General features: G+C 49.7%; 1 protein-coding gene and 1 long non-coding RNA gene across 3 annotated transcripts in view; one reads left to right on the forward strand and one right to left on the reverse strand.

Moving 5' to 3' along the window:
• The first annotated feature begins 798 nt into the window (after positions 1-798).
• LOC139008462 (uncharacterized) lies at positions 799-10748 on the forward strand. The gene is made up of 2 exons (XR_011471144.1): positions 799-1252; positions 2634-10748. It is a non-coding gene; the product is annotated as an uncharacterized lncRNA (long non-coding RNA).
• The window catches only part of MAP3K1 (mitogen-activated protein kinase kinase kinase 1), a 44226-nt gene continuing 22205 nt past the window's right edge, over positions 1286-23306 (reverse strand). The window contains exons 6-20 of one of the 2 annotated variants that reach the window (XM_070411720.1): positions 22759-22907; positions 20710-20831; positions 20171-20252; positions 19908-20088; positions 17120-17392; positions 15586-15707; positions 14391-14482; positions 13951-14140; positions 12411-13686; positions 11953-12105; positions 11193-11355; positions 7234-7365; positions 5977-6119; positions 5158-5289; positions 1286-3801 (exon numbers count right to left, since the gene is read on the reverse strand). In XM_070411720.1, the coding sequence (XP_070267821.1) occupies positions 3652-3801; positions 5158-5289; positions 5977-6119; positions 7234-7365; positions 11193-11355; positions 11953-12105; positions 12411-13686; positions 13951-14140; positions 14391-14482; positions 15586-15707; positions 17120-17392; positions 19908-20088; positions 20171-20252; positions 20710-20831; positions 22759-22907 (3360 nt within the window). In that variant the 3' untranslated portion in view covers positions 1286-3651. Of the gene's footprint in view, positions 3802-5157; positions 5290-5976; positions 6120-7233; positions 7366-11192; positions 11427-11952; positions 12106-12410; positions 13687-13950; positions 14141-14390; positions 14483-15585; positions 15708-17119; positions 17393-19907; positions 20089-20170; positions 20253-20709; positions 20832-22758; positions 22908-23306 lie in introns of those variants that run through there. The other variant, XM_070411721.1, reaches the window with a different exon arrangement.

Consider the following 23306-nt stretch of genomic DNA (forward strand, 5'->3'; position numbering starts at 1 on the left):
GGCCGCACCCAGCGCACGAGGTGATGGAGCGCTGCAGTCGTGAGTTCCTTTCCGCCGTCCAGACGGCAGGAAATGGCACACACACCTGGATTTCCAGCTGCTTCTGGAAATTTGGAGGCTTTGGGACACGGCTTCCCCGCTTCATCCCATGGCCACCCGGCCCCTTGGACACCAGTTGGCACGAACACCTGCTGAGGACACTCCGGCCCCACGGGCGTGAGCCTGCACCCGGGCGCCCGGCACCGGCCTCGGCACAGCCCTGTCGCCCGGCACTGCCCCTTCCTCTTCCAGATGCAGAGAGGAGGCTCCCGAAGTCACGGGCTGGTTACCCGGCCCGCAAGTGGCAGAGCCAGATCCAACCCCGGTTCTGCCTGAGGCTCAGTGGCCACCAGGCCCATCAGCACCTCCCGACTGCAGTCACCATGAAGTGAGACGACCTGCAAAGCGGCGCTGACACAGGAAGACGGCAGCTCCTGTTCCTGTCGGCCACTGTTTCCGACGGCAGCCTGTTGGGGTCTGCTCTACAGCAGCAGGATTGCCGCACTCACAGGTGCACTCACTGGCATTTCCGTGCAGGCGTGAGGCCCAACGTTGTGCGATTCTGTGTAGCCTGCAGTTAATATTTTCCTAAGATGACGAACACGTGCCCTTCATACAGAAACCTAACCCAGAAACGCGGAGGGCTGGTGAGCTCAGCTCCTCAGTAATGCCTCTCACCGCGCGTTTCTGATTCGTGTGAGAAACTGCTGAGCAGAGCTGTGAAGGACAAAGTAGAAACTGCAACCACCACAGGTATGATCTGAGACTGAACCTGCGCAGCCGCGTGAGCTGTGCAGCTGGACCTGCAGCAGGAACGAAATCACGTCTCCGCTTTGGTCAGATGGAGTCGTCGCTGTGCGGCGAGGGAACCTTCGTTCTCCCCACAAGCGAAACAAGGAGGGCAGATGTCATGCTTTTAAAAAATGCCATATTTAAAAAATTAAAAAAAAAATACCATAGTGTATCAAAAGAGAGATGTGAATAGAACTGATTGAAGTGGACCTATGGTGTCTGGAGCTGGGATATTTATGTGGACGTGTATAACGTAAATGGGCAGGGAGAACTCAGGAGTAGCTCTGGACGGAATGAGACTGAAGAAACAGGACACCTGAGAGCAGCATGTGACTGGTTTGGCTCTCTCTCTCAAGGACATAACTGGGCAGCTGGCCTCGGGAGATGAGAGTTCTTTGTGGCGCTCTCAACCTCCTTCTAAGTATGAAATTATTTCAAAGTCAGTAAAAGTAACCACCTTTGTCCAAAAACTTTTATTTACTATAAAGACAAAACACCAAAATAGGTACAAATACTATAAAATTGGTTCAATGGGGTAAAAATTTTAATTAAAATATCTGGATATATTTAAAATAACAAAGGATACATTTTAAGCCAAATTTTCTTAACCCAGAGATTTTTTTTGTAACATTTGCTTTACACAGTAAGGTGCTAATAGAAGTTAGCCCTTAAGCCCTGGAAGTCTTAGGAATCATAGTCACACAGCAAATATAATTTCATGTGAAAGTGAACTTTGGTAGAAGAAAAATCTATAGGACACCTGAGGTAGTAGAAACTGGAATAAACAGCAGTAGACGTTATTTACAACTTGAGTACCAAATAACATTAAGAACAAAAATAATTACACAATACAATTTTCAGTCCAGCTTTGATCCAAAGAAAATAAGAATATTACATCACATTTGCATTGAAAACAAAAACGAAACGAAACACCACAATTACCAGCAAGCTGAGGGACCTGCACACACACTCAATGGGCTTCGACATGCCGCGCTGTCTGAGCTTGCGCTCTGGCGGGCATGGTGATCTGCAGAGTAATACTGATGCGCTGCGGTTCCTCATGTACACAGTTCACGCTGCTGTCAGAACGGATTCGTCTGACCAGTGATCTTCCAGTAATAAAATGGCAAGAGTGCATCCTTTAAAGCCTGCACGTGGGACTCGAGACAATCTCATTAGACTGCGAAAATGCCAAGTATTCAACACAGAGGAAATAAAAAAGAAAGTCAAGTACAACACATTTAGAGCTACCAAACTTCACATTTCGGTACTATTTTTAACTCTTCAAATATTGCCAATCTTCCAAAACAAAGGAATGTAAAATTTCACTAAGAAACACATTCACATTTTTAAAAACTGCCTTTTAAAAATTATATGCAATATATCCCTGTAAACTTACCTGGTAAGTTATTTGTGACTTCCAATTTGTGATGTACATTTAAAATGTAATCTGTGTAGCTTATTTAGTTTATCCTGAGTCTTTGAGAATAACCAATTCTAGTTCACCCTGCCATGATCCAACTGGCTTCTGAAGAGTTAAAACTTAATCAGTACTTGATTTAGAGACTCACACACACAAAAAAAAGGATAAAGAGCTGCCATTTTCCTTCAGGATCCGAATTCAACTGAGACGAAAACCATTAGATAATTGTGCAGGATCCAGTGAATTAGTTTGTAATTGAAATTCAATTCACTTTTCTATGAGGACATTTTCCAAGTTCAAAGCAAACGTCTAGTTTAAAAACACTATTACTCATTGGTGGTTGAGGAATGAAGTTAATTTTCCTTTCATTCTCCACCAGGGCCGCCTGTGAAGAGAAGGAAAACAGCAGCTCCGTGCTCACCAGCAGTGGCGATTTCCACACAAGTGAGACTTAGTTGGTGAAGCTTCCTACAAATGAAACCAATTACAGAAACTCAGATTCCAAGGTAATCTTGATCTTGGCTGTGCTGCCTCACAGAGAACAGTTGCTTTTCTCTGAATTCACGTTTAACCTGCACCAGAAGAGCAGTGACGGACTCGATGAAGGTAGTAGTAAAACCCAATTTTAAAAAAACAAACAAAATTCTGTATTAAAAAAACTCTTGCCACAGCAAGATATTCAACAAACTAGTTCACGCTTAGTTCTATTTTTTTTTTTCTGGATTGAAAAGATCACCTTTCCCTGAATATTAAACAAAAAATGAAGGTGAAATGAAAACATAGAACCATAATTTCCAAAAACGAAATGAATGGGCCAACAGTAAAATGCACAATGAGCCACAATTGCCCAGGCTTTTAAAAAATAAAGGTCAACTGTGGGTCATAAAGAAGTTATCAACTTTAAAAAATATATTTCTTTAACTGCTACTTATAGCATAGTCTGACCTAAAAAGAGGCAGATACTGATTTATATTGCCAGTGACAAAAAACTGCATGAAAGCAGACCCCTGCTTGTGATTGCGATACGAAATGGAAGAGTAGTTGAGACAGTAAAACAGATCCTGAGCCCCTCAGCTGCTAATATTGCTGAAAAAGTGCTCTGAGAGAAATAATCATAAAACTATGCTTCTGTTACTTAGTCATGCAAACTCCTTGCTGTCCTGTTGCTGAGGGCCAGTCCCTGAAAGGCACGGTTTGCAGTTCGGCACAGGTGTGGGCTCTGCAGACTCAGCTTAGGTACAGACATGATTTGTCAATCACATACTTAGGTAAGGGCTCCCCACGGGCTTGTTCATAGCTGTTCAGCGGCAGGAAGGCCAGCGGATTATCACTGTGGTCCCCACTGACGTGTTCCTCTTACTGAGCATCCGTCTCTGTGCATCTGTCTGCACAGCTGGCTACCACGTGGTGCGGAAGACCGGGTGCTTCAGCAGCTCCCTTGATGGAGGTCTGTCCTGAGGTTGAAGTTCTAAGCAGCGAAGAGCCACGTCGCGTAACCCGGGAGACAAGTGTGACGGGATCGATGGGGCGGTCGTCGCACTCGCGATCTGTGGGAGAAACACCAGGCTGAAGCGTTCCATGCGGGACTCCTGACCCAGAAGTGCCGGCATGGAGTTCGTGGCCTCTGCACATACGCCCTCCACATGGAGGGGCAAACCAGGGGGAACACTCTGCTAACGGTGTGAGGCAGAAACTCGCCATTGGACGGAAGGATCTTTCTAAGAATCCTTCAAACTTTAGGGCATTAGCACTTGATCAACTGCATCCTGTCAGGTGGATCTGCTCCGTCCCTTACTGTCTCAGATGCAGGCCAAGTGCATCTAAATGATCAGAGGGGAAGTGCTCACTCGATGAACTCGCTCTCCTAGACACTGTCTCCGCGGCTCCCTGCACAGCGTCTACTGTTTCAGCACAGAGAGCGAGAAAGGCTCAGCCCTGCCAGTCAGGCAGCCGAGGAAGACAGGAGGCACAGGATGACAGGCAGAGGCCACGCACAGGAGTGGAGTGTGTGTGTGTGTGTGGGAGTCAGTGTGTGTGCTGGGCGCTTTACTCAGGCCTAGGGCTCATTCTACGTGTCCTCATCCCCGTCCTGTGAAGTAGGTGCTGTATCACCCCACCTTATAAACAAACAACCGCAACAAAACGGGAGACAGAACAAGGAATTTCCTGGTCAGTGGCTACCACAGGATGGAGCAGGGCTGATGGGCCTGTGCGACTCCCAAGCCCAATCTTTTACCAGCACGTGGCCGACTCAAAGCTAACTATCTGAATCACTGCACTGATCTCTGGTGGAAAAGAACAGAATGGACGTGAGTTGTCAGAAAGGTAGAACGGACAGGACTTGGAAACTGACTTTAATTTTTACAATTGATTTTAGAGAGAGAGGAAGGGGGAGGAGGGGAAGAGAGAGAGAAAGGAACATCAATTTGTTGTTCCACTTATTGATGCATTCATTGGTTGCTTTTTGTGCCGATTGGGGATTGAACCTTGGAGTATTGGGACAACTGAGCTACCCGGCCAGGGCAAAGGTGTGTTTTTAAAATGTAGAAAATAGTAAACTGGAATCTAGAAAACGTGTGGGTTGTATACAGTATGTGAAGAACTTCAAGTTTTTAAATTTGAAAGTCTGACAGGGATATCTATGTGCCTATTCCAGCCGGGAGCAATGGTTCAGTGTGTGCTAATTCATTGTCTGCAATAACTTCACAGAACGTCACTGCCTGGAGGAGTGAGGCTGGCTGTCCATGCCGCCAACCCTGACCTGCCATGGGCGGTTCTGCAGGTGTGCACAGTTATTTCAGGAAAGGTGTGCCTTCACGTCAGACTGACAGTTAAGGAGAACCCATGAATATCTGCTTGCTGCCTATTTTAGCAGAAGGAAATTGTTTTTATCTCATAATTACCTTAAATATCAAAGCGAGATGATTGGAGTGTTTCTCTGCGTTCCAAGGTGGTTTAGCACAAGCCATTTCGATGATGGCACAGCCGACACTCCACACATCACAGCTCCTCCCATACTGCTGTCCTCGGAGAACCTAAAGGAAAGCGGAGTTTTACTTAAAAAACAGAAAGCCACCCTGTAGTTATGGAATCTAGTTTTTTACTTCAGAGCAAAACAAGATACAAATAGCAACTCTGCAGATGAGCTGACGTCTCATTTATTTCATTAAAGAGCTTATTAACCTATGGGACACAACGATATTTTGGAGAATTGTGAGATTCAGAAGAGTCACAAGAAATCACAGAATTTCAGTGCTGCCCAGTGCACTTAGTAAGCTATGGGGAAGAGGGCAGCGAGAATCACTGTGTGAGCGCCAGGAGACTGACCACGAAGTAGAGGCCAAGTTCAGAACAGCAACAGCAGCGCCTGCTCACACTTCTCCTCTGCGGGAGGACATGCCTCTGTGCTCACGTCCCTCTGGAGCAGAGCGAACAGTGTAAAAAGTCTCTAACAGGTACACTTTGTTTACTACAAAACAACTGCTATGAATTACCCAACAAGACTTCATTACAAATAGCCTTTAAGCAACTCTATTAAAACCTATCTTTTAAAATTTTGTTAAGACAAAAACGGAAAGGCAGGGATTAAGGGTGTGAAATTAAGGATATTATTAAAGCCTCATGCTTAGGGTCATGGGCTTCTAACTGGTAAGCACAGATTGGATAACACTGCAAACTGATTTGGTATATTTTCTCCTGCCACACACGAAGCTGCTTCTCACCTCAGGCGCCATAAACGCGATTGTCCCCAGCAATTGTCCCTGAAACTCTCCTGCGCCAGTTCCCTTTGATGCCAGCCTGGCTGCCGCTCCGAAGTCTGCGATTCGCAGTCTCTGACCCGTGCTGTCAATGAGGAGGTTAGCACCTGTCGAGGAAAACGGCAAGTGAGCATGTATGTTAAACACAAAAGGGCAGATGACACACTCTAAAATACTACCAATGACCCAGGACAAAGACGAGGGAGAGTGGACCACATGGCAGAGGCTCGGTCACTCCCCCTCTGGGCTCACTCGTTCCTGCTGAAGACACACAGGTCTCCGCAGGGTGAAACAAGCACAACCTCAGCCTCAGCAGGACGGCTGACAAGGCATCAGGCACAAGGGGACAGGCAGAGGTTCAGCGAAACGAGGCAAGTGCTGAACCTTCAATAGAATGGTTCCCTGCCCCGGCTGGTGTGGCTCAGTGGATAGAGCGTCGGCCTGCGGACCAAAGGGTCCCGGGTTTGATTCCGGTCAAGGGCATGGACCTCGGTTGCAGGTTCCTCCCCAGCCCAGGCCCTGGTCGGGGCACGTGCAGGAGGCAACCAATTGATGTGTCTCTCTCACACTGACATTTCTGTCTGTCTTTCCCTTTCCCTTCCACTCTCTCTAAAATCAATGGAAAAATATCCTCTGGTGAGAATTAAAAAAAAAAAAAGGAAGAAAGAAAAAAAAAAAGAATGACTCTCAACAAAAATCTTTCCTCAAAGTTCAAATTTTAGCATCATTTACATTTTCAGACAAAATTTTGTTGAAGCATACTGACCTGGACCAATTTAAACTGTAGTTTCATAATTACAGCTTTAATAAAAATTATTATTAAACTACTTAAATACATTATGTCAAAATCAAAGCTGCTGTTAATCAAACTGCAAAAGATTGGAAAGGATTTTTCTTGAAAGTTTATAACATTGCCATTATTCTAAATAAAACTGGGAACAGGAACTTTTGGGGAGGCAGTACATTCTAAGATCAAGAGAGGGACTGGAGAGCTGACTCTGTCCGTGGTTTCCGATCAGTGGCTCCAGAAAAGTCACAGCCTCTCTGAGGAAGTCAGGTCACGTGACCCTGAAGATTCCTTCACGTCTGGTGATTTGAGTGACTCAGGAGAAACAATCCTCTAGTTGATTTCACGTTAGAAACTATCAACAAAGGTCCAAGTTTTAAAATTACAATTGTTTTCTACTTATTGCTAGTGAATAACAATGAAAGAATCCCTACCTTTGACATCTCTGTGGATGATCTGGTTTTCATGGAGATATGAGAGGCCACGGAGTAACTGCTCAGTGTAGTTAATGACCACTGATTCCTTGAAGGCTCCATATTTACTGAGCAAATGAGCCACAGATCCCCCTACAAGACAAACATAAACCGGTAATAATTAAGGCAGAATTAAAATTATTTGTTACCTTTTGGTTACATAAGGTTGCACTTGATGACCTCATGTTCACTTTTGAAATGTTCATTTATATTCTGCATCAGGAAGTGCAACTGATTTAAAAACTAATATGTTTAACTAATCTCAGAACCTATTAGGTATTTTCATGGAACCCTCATGAACTAGTTTTCTGAAAGGTCAGGATTTCAGAAAGCTTTCAAAGTTAACACTTTTGGGTGAAACTATTTCTGAAATGTACAATTCACTTCTCTGTCTTTTTGACCAAGATATACAAAATGTCTATTTTAAAAAAGTATGTTTTTATTGATTTCAGAGAAGAAGGGAGAGGGAGAGAGAGAAACATCAATGATGAGAGAATCATTGATTGGCTGCCTCCTACACGCCCCCTACTGGGGATTGAGCCGGCAACCTGGGCATGTGCCCTTGACCGGACTTGAACCCAGGACCCTTCAGTCCACAGGCCGACGCTCTATCCACTGAGCCAAACTAGCTAGGGCCAAAATGTTTTTCTTAATGACCTGAGTAAACAGTGCTAACATGTTATTTAGCAGAAGGGAAAGAGAACAGTACGAAGCAGAAGACCCAGAGTTGGGCTTGATATCCTACTATTTATTAGCTCTGATCTGGGGCAAGCCACAAACTCAGGGAGCCTCATTTAAAAGTATTTATAATCATCAACCAAATATAACAATCAACCCAACTACAACCAGCATCAGAGACTATACTAAAGAACTGATGTGCAGAGGCGGAGATCAAGGCGCAGATCCTGGGCTCCCCTACTCCCCTGAGCACCCTGGAACTACACCGATCTACAGAGCAACCACTGCCAAGAATGACCTGAGGACTAGCTGAGTAGAATTCCTACATCCAAGGATATAAAGAAGACACAGAGAAACAAGTAGTAGGGGCAGAGCTGTGGTCTGATCAGGACCCACACCCAGCTTTATGCCACGAGGGAACTGCACCAGGAGGATGAGTTCTCCCTCACATTATGGGGAACAGAGCCAGTCAGCCTGAGGGTAGACCTTACCCACTGGCCTGCCCACAGCACTCATGGCCCAACTACACAGGAGGGTGCACTCAACCCACACACGGAACAGCCTGAAGCACCTGACTTGTGATCAAGGAAGATGACGACACTGGGCCCCACGAAACATCTTCTACATAAGACCACTCTTAGAAGACCGGGAAGTGCAGCTCGTCTACCTAACACTAATCAATGGACGGATCATCCTGATAGAAAATCAACAGGAAACAGTGGCCTTACATGATACATTAGACTTCATGGACTTAATTGATATTTTAAAAGCATTTCACCCAAAAGCAGCAGAATATGCCTTCTTTTCAAGTGCACAGGACAGACCAGATATTGGGCCACAAAAGAAGTCTGAATACATTGAGAAGATTGGAATCATATCAAGCATCTTCTCCAACCAGAGCAGTATGAAACTAGAAATCAACTACAGGAAGAAAACTGGGAAAAACACATACATGCGGAGACTAAACAACATGCTACTAAACAATCAAAGAGGAAATAAAAACAGTATCATGAGACAAAATAATCAAAATAGTATGTTATTGGCATAAAAACAGATATATAAATCAATGGAACAAACTAGGAAGATCAGAAATTAACCCACACTTATATGGTCAATTAATCTATGACAAAGGAGGCAGGAATATACAATAGGGAAAAAAGCAGTCCCTTTAATAAATGGTGTTAGGGAAACTGGACCACTCTCTTCTGCCATATACAAATACATAAACTCAAAACTGCTTAAAAATCGAAATGTAAGACCTGAAACCATAAAACTTCTAGAAGAAAACATAGGCATAAACTCTTTGACATCAGTCTTAGCAATATTTTTTTGGATGTTTCCCTCAGGAAAGGGCAACAAAAGAAAAAAATAAACAAAATGGGACTACATCAAAGAAAGTTTTTGCACAGTAAAGGAAACCAACAAAATGAAAAGGCGACCCACTGAATGGGAGAAGATATTCACAAATGATACTTTTTATAAAGGGTTAAGATCCAAAATATATAAAGAACTCATATAACTCAACACCAAAAAACTAAACAATAAATAAAAAGAAAACCAAACAATCCTATTAAAACATGGGCCGAGGACTTGAAGAGACATTTCTTCAAAGAGGACATACAGATGGTGAACAGACATAAGACAAGATGCCCAACAATCACTAATCATCAGGGAAATGAAAATCAAAACCACAGTGAGATGCACCTGTACACCTGTCAGAATGGTTACCAAGAAGACAACAAACAGTAAGTGCTGGTGAGGATGTGAGAAAAGGCAGCCCTGTGCACTGCTGGTGGGAATGCAGACTGCTGCAGCCACTGTGGAAAAGTGTAGTTTCCTCAAAAATAAATAAATGAATAAATAAAATTACATATGGTCCAACAATTCTCCTTTTATCTGAAGAAGAAAGTACTAATTTGAAAAGATATATGTACCCCTATGTTCATTGTAGCACTATTAACAATACCTAAGATATGGAAGCAACCTAGGTGTCCAACGATAGACGAATGGCTAAAGATGGTGTATAGATAGATAATGAAATACTAGTCACAAAAAATGAAATTTTGCCATTTGTGACAACATGGATGCACCTAGAGTATTATGCTAAGTGAAATGCGTCCGAGAAAGACAAACACCATCTGATTTCACTTACATGTGGAATCTAAAGAACAAAATAAATGAGCAAACAAAACAGAAATAGACTCACAGACAGAATCAGCTGATGGTTGTCAGAGAAGAGGGCGGTGGGAGGATGTTTAGAAAAGGTGAAGGGAAATAAGAGGTATAAACTTAGTTATAAGTCACAGGGATGTAGTGTATAGGATAGGAACAATCGTCAATATCTTAATTTTGTATGGTGACAGATGGTTACTAAACTTAGTGTGGTGATCATAATGAAAAGTATATAAATGCTGAACCACTATGCTGTACACCTGTATATATACTGTATGTCAAGTGTACTTCAATTAAAAAGAAGAGCTGATTTGTAAATAGATATATACTCTCCAAACACAAAAGGTCTAAGAAGTTAAACCAAGCACTTATCTAGTTATTCCATCCTAAGTCTGTTTTACTGTGTACACTGCATAATACAAGAAAAACAGTCTTCATCTCTAGCTGGTTTGGCTCAGTGGATACTGAAGGGTCCTGGGTTTGATTCCAGTCAAGGGCACATGCCCGGGTTGCAGTAGGGGGCGTGCAGGAAGCAGCTGATCAATGGTTCGCTCTCATCATTGATGTTTCTATCTCTCTCTTCCTCTCTGAAATCAATAAAAATATATTTAAAAAAACTAAAAAAACATAGTCTTCACTTGCTGAAGTAGATGACAAGGTTCAACTTTATGCTTCAGTGCTAGTTTACCTATAATAAAATTTTCAAGTTACACATTAATCAATTTTAGTTTCATACTGTCATGTTAAATCATCTCTTAAACCTGTCCAATTAATGAAGGCTACCTGGGAAAATACGGATCCTGTATCTACCAGGTTTCAAAAAATTATTCCTATAAAACAGTGTACACAATCATTTTAAAAGAAACACTGAAAAAGTTTAAAAGGTAGGGGTAATGAATGTTTTACTTAAGTGAAAGACAACAAAAATATTTACAGCCTGTCATACTACATTAGAGGTGATTTGTGCAAACTATTTAATAAAAATAAGTGTTCGTTAAAACGTTTTTCCTAAATATCAAGCAGAAAGTTAAATCCGTGTACGATGTTTGTGACTTAGACCATGAACACACCTGCCATCCACTCGATGAAGAGGTTGTAATTGCTCTTCTCGCAGGTGGCCCCCAGCATCCTGATGATGTTTGGGTGGTTCAGGTGGCTCATCATCCTGATCTCCTCTCTCAGCGCCTCCACGACTTCCTCCTGCTCCGACGACGTGTTTCTGACATACGTCACCTGTGGCAGTAACACGTTCACAGTTTTCTTTCTGCTCAGCTTCTGTTCACAGTTCTCACTAACCATCTGATCTAAGTGGATAAATGCACATTAGCTTCTATATCAATAGCAAATGGCATTTATGCTCATGGGTGCCGTGCAGACACTTTACAAAAAACTCTTTTAAATAAGAATCTAACTTTAGAAGCAATGAAATATAAGGAAAGTGACCCCAAAAAAGGAATATAACCCATCTTCCCAAACTGAAGACAGAGTGAAAGTGAGAAAAGCCCAATGACTTTAAGATGGAAGCTTTATGGTTTTCTCATCTGATCAGCATGCTCACTACAGAAAGTGAACCCCGGAGCCAGGACGGCCTGCACCCGGGCCTCGCGGGGGAGGAGGAAGCTGCTCTGGGGGTGACAAGCACAGCAGCGGCCCGGCCGGCAGAGGCCCTGGAGTGCGTCTCCCACAGTCCTGCTCCAACAGTAACAGAGCTCACGGGCTGTGCCAATGTCTGCTCTGACCTTCAGGTCTCTGAACACTTAGAGAACTAAGCACAGGCACACAGGACGCACCATTCTTCTTCGCTCACGCTCCATCGTGACAGCCGCTTACCTGCTTCACAGCCATTAAGGTCCCGGTCCCCACGTCCTGAGCCTGGTAGCAGGAGGAGAAGGCCCCGAGGCCGATCTGCTGGCCCTTCAGCCAGTCCGCGTCCTCCCGGTACGGCAGCTTCGCTTTGGTGTGTCCTGGGAGGGTCTCGGGCGTCTGTGCAGCAAAGGAAAGCAGCTCTTTACTGTTAAGAGGAGGCTGTGCAGTGAGCCTGGCCAACACTACTCCTGTCGGTCTGGCTTCCCGAGCCCCCTCTGAACTGCTCCTGAGTGGACAGTGCTGGGCGCCATGAACAGTATCCACCAGCAACGCCTCTGAAACAGGCAGGACTTATCTGTTCCAACAGCGACACAAACACTAATTCTACAGGAAAGACCCGCTTCTAGCGATGAACTCGCGCCTGAACCGGGTTAACCTCACGTGGTCGGAGGACGCGCCCGGCCTCCCAGGAGCGCACTTACGTCCTGCTGGATGATGATGACGTCCTCTCCGTTCTCCACCTGCAGCTGAGGCACCACGGGGAGGGCGTCCTGAGAGGCGGACATCGCCATGGCGATCGCCAGAGCTTCCTCCTCCTCGGCCTCCATCTTCTCTTTGCACTTCTGATTGTGACTCACGTCGTCTTGGTAGGTGTCGTCGTGCTCGTCCTTCTCAGGAGAGAGGACGGCCACCTCTGACTTGAACGTCACCGTGGTGTCGGCGGAGGGCAGGGACGCCTCGAGCAGGTCCTCGATGCTGGAGCTGAGCTCGGTGCTGGCGTCCAGCCGGCTCTTGTCCTCCACGGGGGTGAACACCGTCTCCTCGCTGGGGATCACGGCGCTGCTGCCGCTGCCGCTGCTGAAGCTGTCGCCGCCCTCGGAGGCCCCGTGCAGGTCCAGGGTCATGCTGCCTGTCGCGGCGTCGGCCTGTCTCCCGGGGCTGCCGGGGGAGGGCCGCGAGGGCTTGGGCCTGTGTATACGACTGCAGGGCAGGGGCCGGGACTGCGTGAAGATGGGGGAGAGCTTGTCCGAGTCTCTGTTTTCGGAACAGTGTCTCTGGAACGGCAGGGAGAACTTGCGCTGTGGCGGCGGCGACGCGGAGGGTACGTTGTAGGGAACGAATCCCTGAGGTCTGTGCTTGGAGGCGTCCCCGGGGCCCGCTGGTGCGGTCTGGGCCGACGAAGCCGGGGTGGACGAGGGCGGGAGCACTGGTTGGGAGTGAGGGGACAGGGGAGAGGAGCTCAGACACTGGCTGAGGGGCCTGCCCTTGGCTTGCACCGCTGGCTTTGGCTGCTCCGTCGTTGCTGAAGGAGGAGACCCCAGGGCAGTGCTGGACGGCCGACCAGAGATGTCCTCCGAGCTGGCGCTCAGCCTCGCAGGGCACAGTCCTCTTCCAGTTTTCTCCGCACGGTCTGGGCCCTGCAGGGGGCTGCTCCCTGGGGCCTCTGGGTGGCTCTCAGGGGCCGACGCCTGCAGGAAGCTGTCACGCCGGCCGTCCCAGGCATCCTCGAGGCCCAGCTGGACGGCCTCGGCAATGTCCACCTCCTCCGCGATCGCCATCAGGCGGCGGCGCATCCGGGCGAAGTGGGTGGAGCTGGAAGCACTCAGCATCTCCAACAGCTTCACGAACACGGGGGGCACAGCGGTGACCATCCTCGCGGAACTCAGGTAGACCCTGCGCGCGAGCTTCCCGACCACCGCGTGGGCGTGGTCGATGGACTGCAGGGCGAAGGCGAGCAGCGACAGCAGCTTCTTATACCTGCAGAAAACACGTGTCAGCCAGGTAATCACTGCAGAGCACACGCAAACGAAGAGACGGTAATAATGATGCGTGTGCGCTCCAAAAAGATCATCAAGGTCCAGGTGTATTTAAGTCACTAGCCTAGACTTTGGTCGTTGTTAGTCAAACATTAGTAACCTACATGTTCCTCTCATTTCTGGGTCCCCTGAATCTAGACCGTGTCCTTGGGGCGGGGGGCGGGCGGTGGGGAGGCACAGGACAGGCACCCCCGGGAGAGAGTACCTGACGTCCACGGGCTCGGCGGGGGCCGCCTCGGCGCCGACGGTGTGCGGGTAGAACTCGGCGGGGAACTCCAGCAGCAGCCGGTCCACCAGGCAGAGGCGGCCCAGCAGCTCCTGCCAGTTGTTGGACTCCATCTGGTTCCCAAGAATACAACTGAGGACGTAATCCACGCCCCCAATCCCAATGGAGCCTGCAGAGGAAGGTGCGAGTAAGAAACTGGAACGGGACGTTAACATAGAAACAAACGTGACCGAACGGCACAAGTGCCCTGGGCTGTGTTCGTTTAAGAACCCCTCTCCTGGATTCAGGTCGTTTCTAACGGGAGCTGATGGGGTCGAGGTCCACCATCACTTGGAAATCCCGTGACTGCCCACGGGGGGGATTAGACAGCTCGCTAAGGACCAGGCCAGCCACGCCAAGTTGAAGTGAAGAGTCATTACCAGCTTTCAGTATTTCTCTGCCAACCGCCAGCTCCCCGGCCTGGCCTCTGCACAGCTCCAGCAGCGTGGACACGGACAGCTGGCTGGTGCGGCTGCAACGACAGGCGGCAGACGGGCTTGGGTGAGACACGCGGAGGGAGCAGGAGGGCCAGGCCTCGGGAGAAGGGAGGCTCCCAGGACTGTGCCCTCCACCTCAGAGCCTGTGTTCACGTCGCCATACGTCACACGCGCACGCCGTTCACCCCACTCAGTGTCACCCCAGGACCTCCCGGGCTGACCGCAGAGCCGCCGGAGCAGCCAGCGGATACGGTAAAGGGCGTGTTCTCACGCTCACATCTCGTTAAAACAAAACTGAAGCTCCTCCCAGTGTTTCTTATGAGGTTCGTTCAAGTGGCCAGGCAGGCACCCCACTGTGAGAAGGCAGAGAGCGGGCAGCAGCACACATGCCACAGAAGCCACGAGTCTCAGACAACGCCTGCCCCACTGCTGACGACGACATGGTCTCCTATGCGCTTGGCAAGCTGCCGCTCGCCCCCGGCTCTCAGACGTGTGTTCTCTCTGAGCAACGAGAACACCCTGCACACAGGCCGTCTGGCCGTGAGCAGCAGCTGTGAGCAGGGGCGGCGGGCGGAAGGCCGGAGCCAGCACCTGGTTCTGAGACCTCTACGGATGGGGACTCGGGACAGTCAATGCTGTCACCGTGGAGGTCTGGGGGACACAGAGACGGGCCGCTCAACACCTGCTCCCTAGCCGTGCTGCTCAGTGAGGGTTCCCCACTCGACGGGAAGGAACCGAGTCTGACCAGCACCACCGCGCTCACCTGGGCCGTCCCCACCTCCCTCCTCGTGCGTCTCTGCCCCGTTAGGGCTGTTCTCATCCCTTGTCGATGTTCAAGGATGATGCAGGGATAGATGGGACTGGGGGTGGGGTCGTTTGACATAAATAGAGTAAAAGTTCATTACACAGAAAGGCTTTTGTGGGGTCCTGAAAACAAGGCGAAGCAGGTGCAGTGATTTCATTGGTCCCTATGCTGTGGACTCCTCCCTAAGATGCGGTCACACCTGTGGTATGTACACGGCTGGCGTCCTTCCAGCGAGACTTCAGACGGGGATATCTCTACAGGGGACCCCACAGCCTCACCGAGTCTCATGCATCCGACCCTCCCGGGCGAGACTGGCCCATCGGGCGGCCTTACCTGTTGGCGTCTGCACACTTGACCAGGATGGTGTCCACGACCGGCCGCAGGAGCCTCTGCAGCTTGATCCGCTCGGCCAGGCTGTGGCAGGGCGTGTACACGAGCATGGCCCGCAGGGTTTTCTGAGGACGGAACGGAGGGTCAGTGCAACTACGTTCAAGAAACATCAGCGACACCGCGCTCCTCAGGCAACGTGAGAAGCACAACAAGCGGCGACAGGAACAGATGACAACCACACGAAGTAATGACCGAAAGGCCAATGGGTGGCTAGGAGGGAACTCTGAGCTGTTTCTGCACCTTTTTCAAGTCTGATTAGTTTCAAAGTAAAGTCAAAAACAGATTTAAAAAAAAAAAAGGATAGGAGCTGCCCTGATGGAGCTCCCGCGGCCGAAGCAGGAGGAACCTGCTCATTCAAGTGTCCTATGTGGACACTAACGCATGAGGTCACTCAATTCTGGCCCCAAATGCAGGTTCAGAGCCACTGCGGGCACCACTCAACCAGAAGATGCCTTAGGCCAGTGGTTCTCAACCTTCCTAACGCCACAACCCTTTAATACAGTTCCTCATGCTGTGGTGACCCCCAACTTCATTGTTACAAATTGAACATCATTAAAGCATAGTGATGAATCACAAAAACAATATGTAATTATATGTGTTTTCCGATGGTCTTAGGCGACCCCTGTGAAAGGGTCCTTCGACCCCAAAGGGATCGCGACCCACAGGTTGAGAACCGCTGCCTTAGGCACAGCGGTTTAGGAGGGTCAGAAAGAGACTGCAAGTGGGAGCAGGAAAAACAATGAGTTTTCAAGCCAAACCGGGTAGGACTTCTTCTACCGCAAGTTCTGCACTGGGGGTACCGTGCCCTCAGGACTTCAGCAGACCCGACTGGGAGGAGAGGGTGCTCCCAGGACTGTGGGTGGAGGCCAGGGGTGCGGCTGAGCATCCTACCCGCCCAGGACAGCCCTGCCTCCCACAAAGAGCCACGTGGCTCCATGGTGCAGAGGCCGAGGACCTGCGCCCACCCTGCTCTCCACTCAGAGGGAGAAGGTCAGACCAGCCTCCACAGATCCACGCATGGAGACAGCTTCCCACGGCGTGAGCCAGGACAACAACGCGGCTGTGGTCTAGGTCATGGGACCTCATCTGTGAGAACACCCGAGTCCACAGTGCTCACTAAGCCGTCCCCTCAATGGCTACTCAGACGCATTTACCCGTCACCGGTCACTGCTAGCACCCCACAAGTCCTGTGAGCTGGGTCGTGGGAAGTAAGGAAAATGTAAAGATGTGGACAGCGAGACAGGCTGCTCTGGAGGGGAGAGTGAGCAGTCTGCGAGGAAGCCCCACCCGGTTAAACAGTGGAACCCGATGGAGGGTGAAATGGAAATGGCAATTTCCCGGGATTACGGAATGAAAACAAAATGTGGATTTTCCCGAGTTAAATTAGGTGATGTGTTACTGGGTCTTAAAAACGCGACTAGAAACAATCGAACACCAGCCACCCGCCCACACGTGGTTAGGGAGGGAAGCTACTTACTAAAGCGGCAACGTACACTTTGTAGACAGGGTCGGCGCAGACCATGGACAGCACGCTGCAGCAGGCCCCCACCACGTCGCCCGCGGGCGGGGAGGGCGCGCTGCTGGCCCCGGCCCCCGGGCTGCTCCGGCCCCCGCCCCCCGAGTGCCCGGTGCTCTCCCCGTGGGCCAGCAGCAGCGCCCCGCTGACGTCGTGGGAGAGTCGCCGCAGAGCCATCTCGCGGACGTTCCAGTTTCTAGAAAACAAGCAGCCAACGAGCTCCGTCCCAAACACCTGCAACCAAACACAGCACCTCAGTGGAAGAAAGGAGCGGCCGGAGTCTCCTCTCATCACCAGGGAAAACTGGCCTTTCTTTCATATATGTGTGTCTACATATGTGTGTGTTTGAGACTTCAGAGAGAGGAAGGAAGAGAGGGATAGAAACATCACTGATAAGAGAGAATCATGGACCGGCTGCCTCCTGCACATCCCTTCTGGGGATCAAGTCCGCAACCCGGGCTTGTGCCCTGACCGGAAATTGAACCCTGACCTCCTGGTTCATAGTTCCATACTCAACCACTGAGCCACGCCGCTGTAATTTTTTAGATGTTATTTTTAATTGATAAATTGGGCATTTCTTTTCTTAAAAAATATCTTTATTGATTTCATAGAAGGGAGAGGGAGAGATAGAAACATCAATGATTACAGAGAATCATGGATCGGCTGCCTCCTGCATGTCCCACACTGGGGATTGAGCCTGTAACCTGGGCATGTGCCTTGACCGTGAATTGAACCCTGGCCTCCCGGTTCACAGGCTGACATTCAACCACTGAGCCTCGCCAGCCGGGAGACTGGGTATTTTTTAAACCTTCACCGCACCACACAATTTCGAGTACGTCCAGCCACTTAAAAACCGTAAGGAGGACCCTGCCGGGCGGCTCAGCTAATCGGAGTATCGCCCTGTGCTCTAAAAGGCTCAAGCGGGCCCTAACCGGTTTGGCTCAGTGGATAGAGCGTCGGCCTGCGAACTGAAGGGTCCCAGGTTCGATTCCGGTCAAGGGCATGTACCTTGGTTGTGGGCGCATCCCCAGGGGGGGGTGTGCAGGAGGCAGCTGATCGATGTTTCTCTCTCATCAATGTTTCTAACTCTCTATCCCTCTCCCTTCCTGTTGGTTAAAAATCAATAAAATATATTAAAAAAAAATAAAAGGCTCAAGAGGGAGACAATCGATTGATGTCTGTCTCTCTCTCTCTCTCTGAAATCAATTAAAAAATTATAAGAAGGAATTTTAGCCTCAGGTTGAACTGTAATTATCAGCTGCGGTGAACTCAGGAGTAACTCCAGTGAGTGGATGGGCACACGAGTGTCACACTTATTTCTGTGCTCCTCTGCTTAACAGCAACATGGCAGGGAAGGCCCAGCTCCGTGTTTGCGTCATGGGAGTTTACGGAGAAAAACAAACAAGATCAAGAAAAGTCGCCTCAGGAAAGGCCCCAAGGGTGGGTGGGAGGGGCCTTGTCCCACAGGTGACTGTGGTGAGTCCAAGGCTTTTACGTGAATTCGTCTTGTACAAGAGTTAGATAAACTAGACAGAACAGGCGGGACTGTAACTAAGGAGTGAAAAACCAAGACCAGCGAGGGTGAAGCGGCGTCTGTGTGAAGGTGCGTGTCATCACCTGTGAAGCCACTGAGAACCCGGCAGGAAGGGGACTGGGTCTCGAGATGACGGGCCAATCAGCTACAAGTAAATTTAACACCTACGATAACTTACATGGAAGATTTCTAAATATCAGAGATGAAGAGGCAGTTCTGGGGAAAACAAATGATGTATTTACCTGTGTGTTTGTTATAAAAGTGACATAAAAGCAAACGAATCAACTAGAAATAGGGGACCGATTCTGCGCCCGGCATGTTAGCGTATGGCTAAGCCCCAGTTCTGTCTCCTGGGACCTTCTTCCTAAGAAACTGGGAACGTGCAGCCTCGTCCAACCTAGAGCTTCTGCAAAACCAACCAGACCACGGCCTGGAATCACCAATATCTCCGTGTCGACACCAGAGCTCTCTGGGGGCTCGGAAAGGGGCAGGCGAGGGCCTATGCAAATGCCATGAGTGAACCAGGCAAAAGAAATCAGATACACTCACTGAGTTTGCAGATGTTACTAGATTCGTAATAGATTGCTGAGAACAGAGAATTCAAAAGCTGCAGGATATGCAGTGAAAAAGGGAAGAAATCCTAACGGTGAAAAAGCTTGATGAGTTACTGTGCCTGTTCACAAATGTAAGTGCAGGAAACAGAACTTAGCAGATTATCAAAAACATTCCACTCCTTTGTCTCCTGAAGACACTGTCTGCTTTGAACTCTATTTAAAACTAACGGACTAAACAACCAAGCAACTGAAATTCCAACTGACCGAGGACAAAAAGCATCAGTCGGCAGAGAAGGGGGAGGAAGGAAACCCTTCCTATGAAAACGGCCGAGGAGAGACGCCGCCCGTCGGCTCTCACACACTCGCCCGTCAGCTCTCACACACTCGACAGCGAAGCACCTGCTACAGCGGGCGGGCGGCACGGGGAGGAGGAGCAACAGGTGAGAACAATGACGAACCCAGCGGGATGGACTGGACACGGGCAGGAGGGCCCTGAGGCCTGGAGCCTGGACAACCGCTCGTCTCTGCTCAGACAGGAGTTTCTGGAGACGCTGACGCGGACGCTCCATGAAGCGGCACAGCCCCAACACCAAAGGGGCCAATGTCTCCAGGCAGAGCAAGCCCGTCCTTACTGTCAACACCCGGAGACACTCGGGCTCACCTGGATCCAGGGCTCAGCCAGGTCTCTGTAGGCAGCAGGGATGTGCTGAGCCCCGTAGTGCGTGAGGCCGGAGCTGCCTTCCGGGTCCCTGTGCTGCGGTCCCGCCAGTGGAGGCTGTGCTGGGGGCTGCGGGGCCGCCCGCAGGGAGGACGGGGAATCCGCGGGGCTGGACAGCTCGTGACTAAGTGAAAAAGCAACAACTTGCTAACGATAACCAACAGATGCAATAACACCCGGGACCCTGCGGCCGTTCTGAGACTCACCTGTAGAAATCGTGGGACCGCCACTTGGACCTGCAGAGGGGACAGATCAGAGGCTCCCTGTTCCTTCGACATTCCTCTGCCCCTGGGAAAAGAATAAACTGCATTATTCGTCGTTATGTGTCGCGATTGTGCACAGTGGCGAGTACAGGGTCACAGACAGAGGGAACCTCGGACGCAGCACCGACCCGAAAGCAAAGCAGCAGCAAGTGCCACGTCATCAGTGATCACACGGCTCTGCTACTGTGTTTCAAACCGTCTGCCACTCGGTGCCCTGGCCCATCCTCCCGCCCTCGCTCTGAGGTTGATCTGTGATCCGTCCACCCCCCGCCCCTGCGTGTGCGCCTTCCAGATCCTAGTTGTGCTTCCTCTCCGCACTCCGTCCGTCCGGCCTCCCTCGGGACTCCATCTCTATCTACCACAGCTCAGCTCCTGACGGGCCGAACCCCCAAGCCGTGCACTCGTCAGGGGCCCTAACCACAGTCAGTGGAGGGAGGGAGGACCCTGTACAGGTCACGGAGGGAGGCTGTGGCGCCACCTACAGATGGACATGCAGTGGTGGTGCAGCTTGTTGCGGCAGCCGTCCTCGCACACGGTCAGGCTCTCCTCGTCCAGCATGCCCAGCAGGCAGATGGGGCACAGCTGCTCCTCCTCGTCCTTGAGGCTGCAGGGGCGAGAGGCAGGGCGAGAGGGCAGCGTCAGCTGGGCGAGGGGCCGAGCCAGCGCCACAGGCATGTGGCCTCCGAGTGCGACTGAGGAACCCGCTTGGCAGCACCGTGTGCGAGCCCGTCACTTCATCTTCCTTCAGACTCACACCGTGCGCATCTGCAGGCCTCTCCTGGCTACGGATACGATGTAGGAACTACAGCTTCAGAGGTAAGTAACCCGACATCCTGCCTGGCATCTTCTGAATAAACAAACTGCTGTGACTCTGCGCGCACACGCCGCACGCCCACACCTCAAGGCTGCGAGGGCTCAGCAGTCCGCACCCGAGTGAAGGCCCCTTCACACCTCTGCTGGGTGTGGGAAGGGCCCATCGCTCCTAGAACACATCTCTAACGCACACACCTTCACCTGGGCTTCCAGGAACATGGCGTGAAGGAACAGAGACAACACGCGCGCCTGGGCGTGTCCACTGCAGTGCTATCAGCACAGCGGGAAAAGCCAACCACATGCACATCAGGAGGTTAAGAAAGGCAGGTGCCCAGACACGCTGGTGGGAGGAGAGCGGCACAGCCACCGCCAGGCACCAGGACGCCTTTACAAGGACCAGGGCCCACAAACAGTGACCAGGGAGATGCCCGCGGAGACCATGTGGGGATGAAAGCAGATTTCTGAGTGAAAGAGTCAGAGGAAGACAAGGATCACACCATCTCACTCATATGTAGAATCTAATGGGAAAAATAAACTGATGAACAAAATAGATCGAGACATGGAAGCATGAAAGACCGCGGAATCTCAGAGGGAAGGGGTCGGGGGGAGAGAGATCGACCAAAGGACTAGATGCACAGATGCCCAGCCGTGGACCGACAGCAGAGCAGTGAGGGCCTGGGGAGGGGCCAATGGGGGAAGCGAAGGGGGAACATCTGTAATACTTTCAACAGTAAAGATAAAAGAAAAGAAAGCAGCATGATAGAACCCAAACTTGTATAGGATGGTACCATTTGTGGCAAAATCGCCACTTTATTGTGTATACTTGAATTATATTGTCTACATATATGGATATTCCTAATACACAAAGTGCTTTAAAAATCAGTAAGAAAAATACTAATAACGCACTAGTAAAATGGGCAAAGAAGATAAAAAGGCAATAAAACCAATAACCATGAGAAAAGGACCAAGTGCATATTGAATTAATGAATCCATTTGCCCTTTGGGGCGAATATTCTGACAGATACGATGGATTAGGCTGTGACGTGCCCTGGTCCCGACAGACACGGCTGGGAGAGGGCGGCCCCCACGACCCGCGGGCGGTGCAGCCGGCGAGAGGGCTCTCGGGACCTTCATGATGTGCTGAGTGGCTTCTGAAACCATCTGAGCAGAGGGCAGGGACTAGTATTAGCCTGTGGCCAGGGTGTCAATAAAGTTTTATTGGAACAGAGTCACCTCTGTCCACTCCCAGCTCATCTGTGGCTCCTTCAGCTACCAGGGCAGAGCTGAGCAGCATGGGCGAGGCTCACCGCCCTCCAAGCCCAAAGTATTTAACAAGTGAAGTCCCTGCAATAACACCACCTATCAGTACCCGGCACAGCTTTTACTCATCCCAACAGTTAGCACCTGCAGTGCCTTTTACATATAAAAATGGGGTTCATGCATGTAGTTAGAGCCTGGACTCTGCTTCATGCTGTTCAATATTCTTCACAAGTGTAACTTTAACGGCCGCACGAACGATTCAGAACAGGAGCGTGCTTCAACCTTTCTCTCTGGGTGTCTAAGCTGTTCCCAATTTTAATATCAGGAGACACAGCCGTCTCTGCCGGTCTGTGCATTTCTCAGATTAAAACTTTCTTCTTAAAGAGAAGCACGGGCCTCGCTGGTGTGAATGTCCTTGCCCAGTGGACGGAGCGTTTCAGTGCCTGGCCAGTACCCACCTGCTCTCCGCACTGGCCGTGGCCGCGCTCGGCGAGGACAGCGTGTGGGAGCTGGACATGCGGGACACGAACTTCTGGATGGTGCTACGAGAGGGAGCTTTGATCCTCGAGCTACGCCTGCTGTGATATTTCTGGAACAAACTCTCAACCTACCATTGAAGAGAGAGTTGCAATGACATTTGTGCCATAATATACACAGGAACAGTCCGAGAGGTTGAATTATTTGTGTTTTGTTTCAAAGTTTTTCATGAAGACACCTAAGAGCTTCAGAATGAAGAACACACACACCTTACCACGGACAGTGTGACTACAGCCGGCAGCGTTTATGGCTTTAACACACACCTTACCACAGACAGTGTGACTACAGCCGGCAGCGTTTATGGCTTTAACACACACCTTACCACGGACAGTGTGACTACAGCCGGCAGCGTTTATGGCTTTAACACACAGCTTACCATGGACAGTGTAACTACAGCCGGCAGCATTTACTGGTTTTCAGACTAGAAGACTAATTCATCAATGGATTATAAGAGAACTACTTATAGCCT

Source organism: Myotis yumanensis, unplaced genomic scaffold (genome assembly GCF_028538775.1).
Source record: "Myotis yumanensis isolate MYYU_CA2020_CCGP unplaced genomic scaffold, mMyoYum1.0.hap1 SCAF_4, whole genome shotgun sequence".
In the NCBI taxonomy this organism is placed as follows: Eukaryota; Metazoa; Chordata; class Mammalia; order Chiroptera; family Vespertilionidae; genus Myotis; species Myotis yumanensis.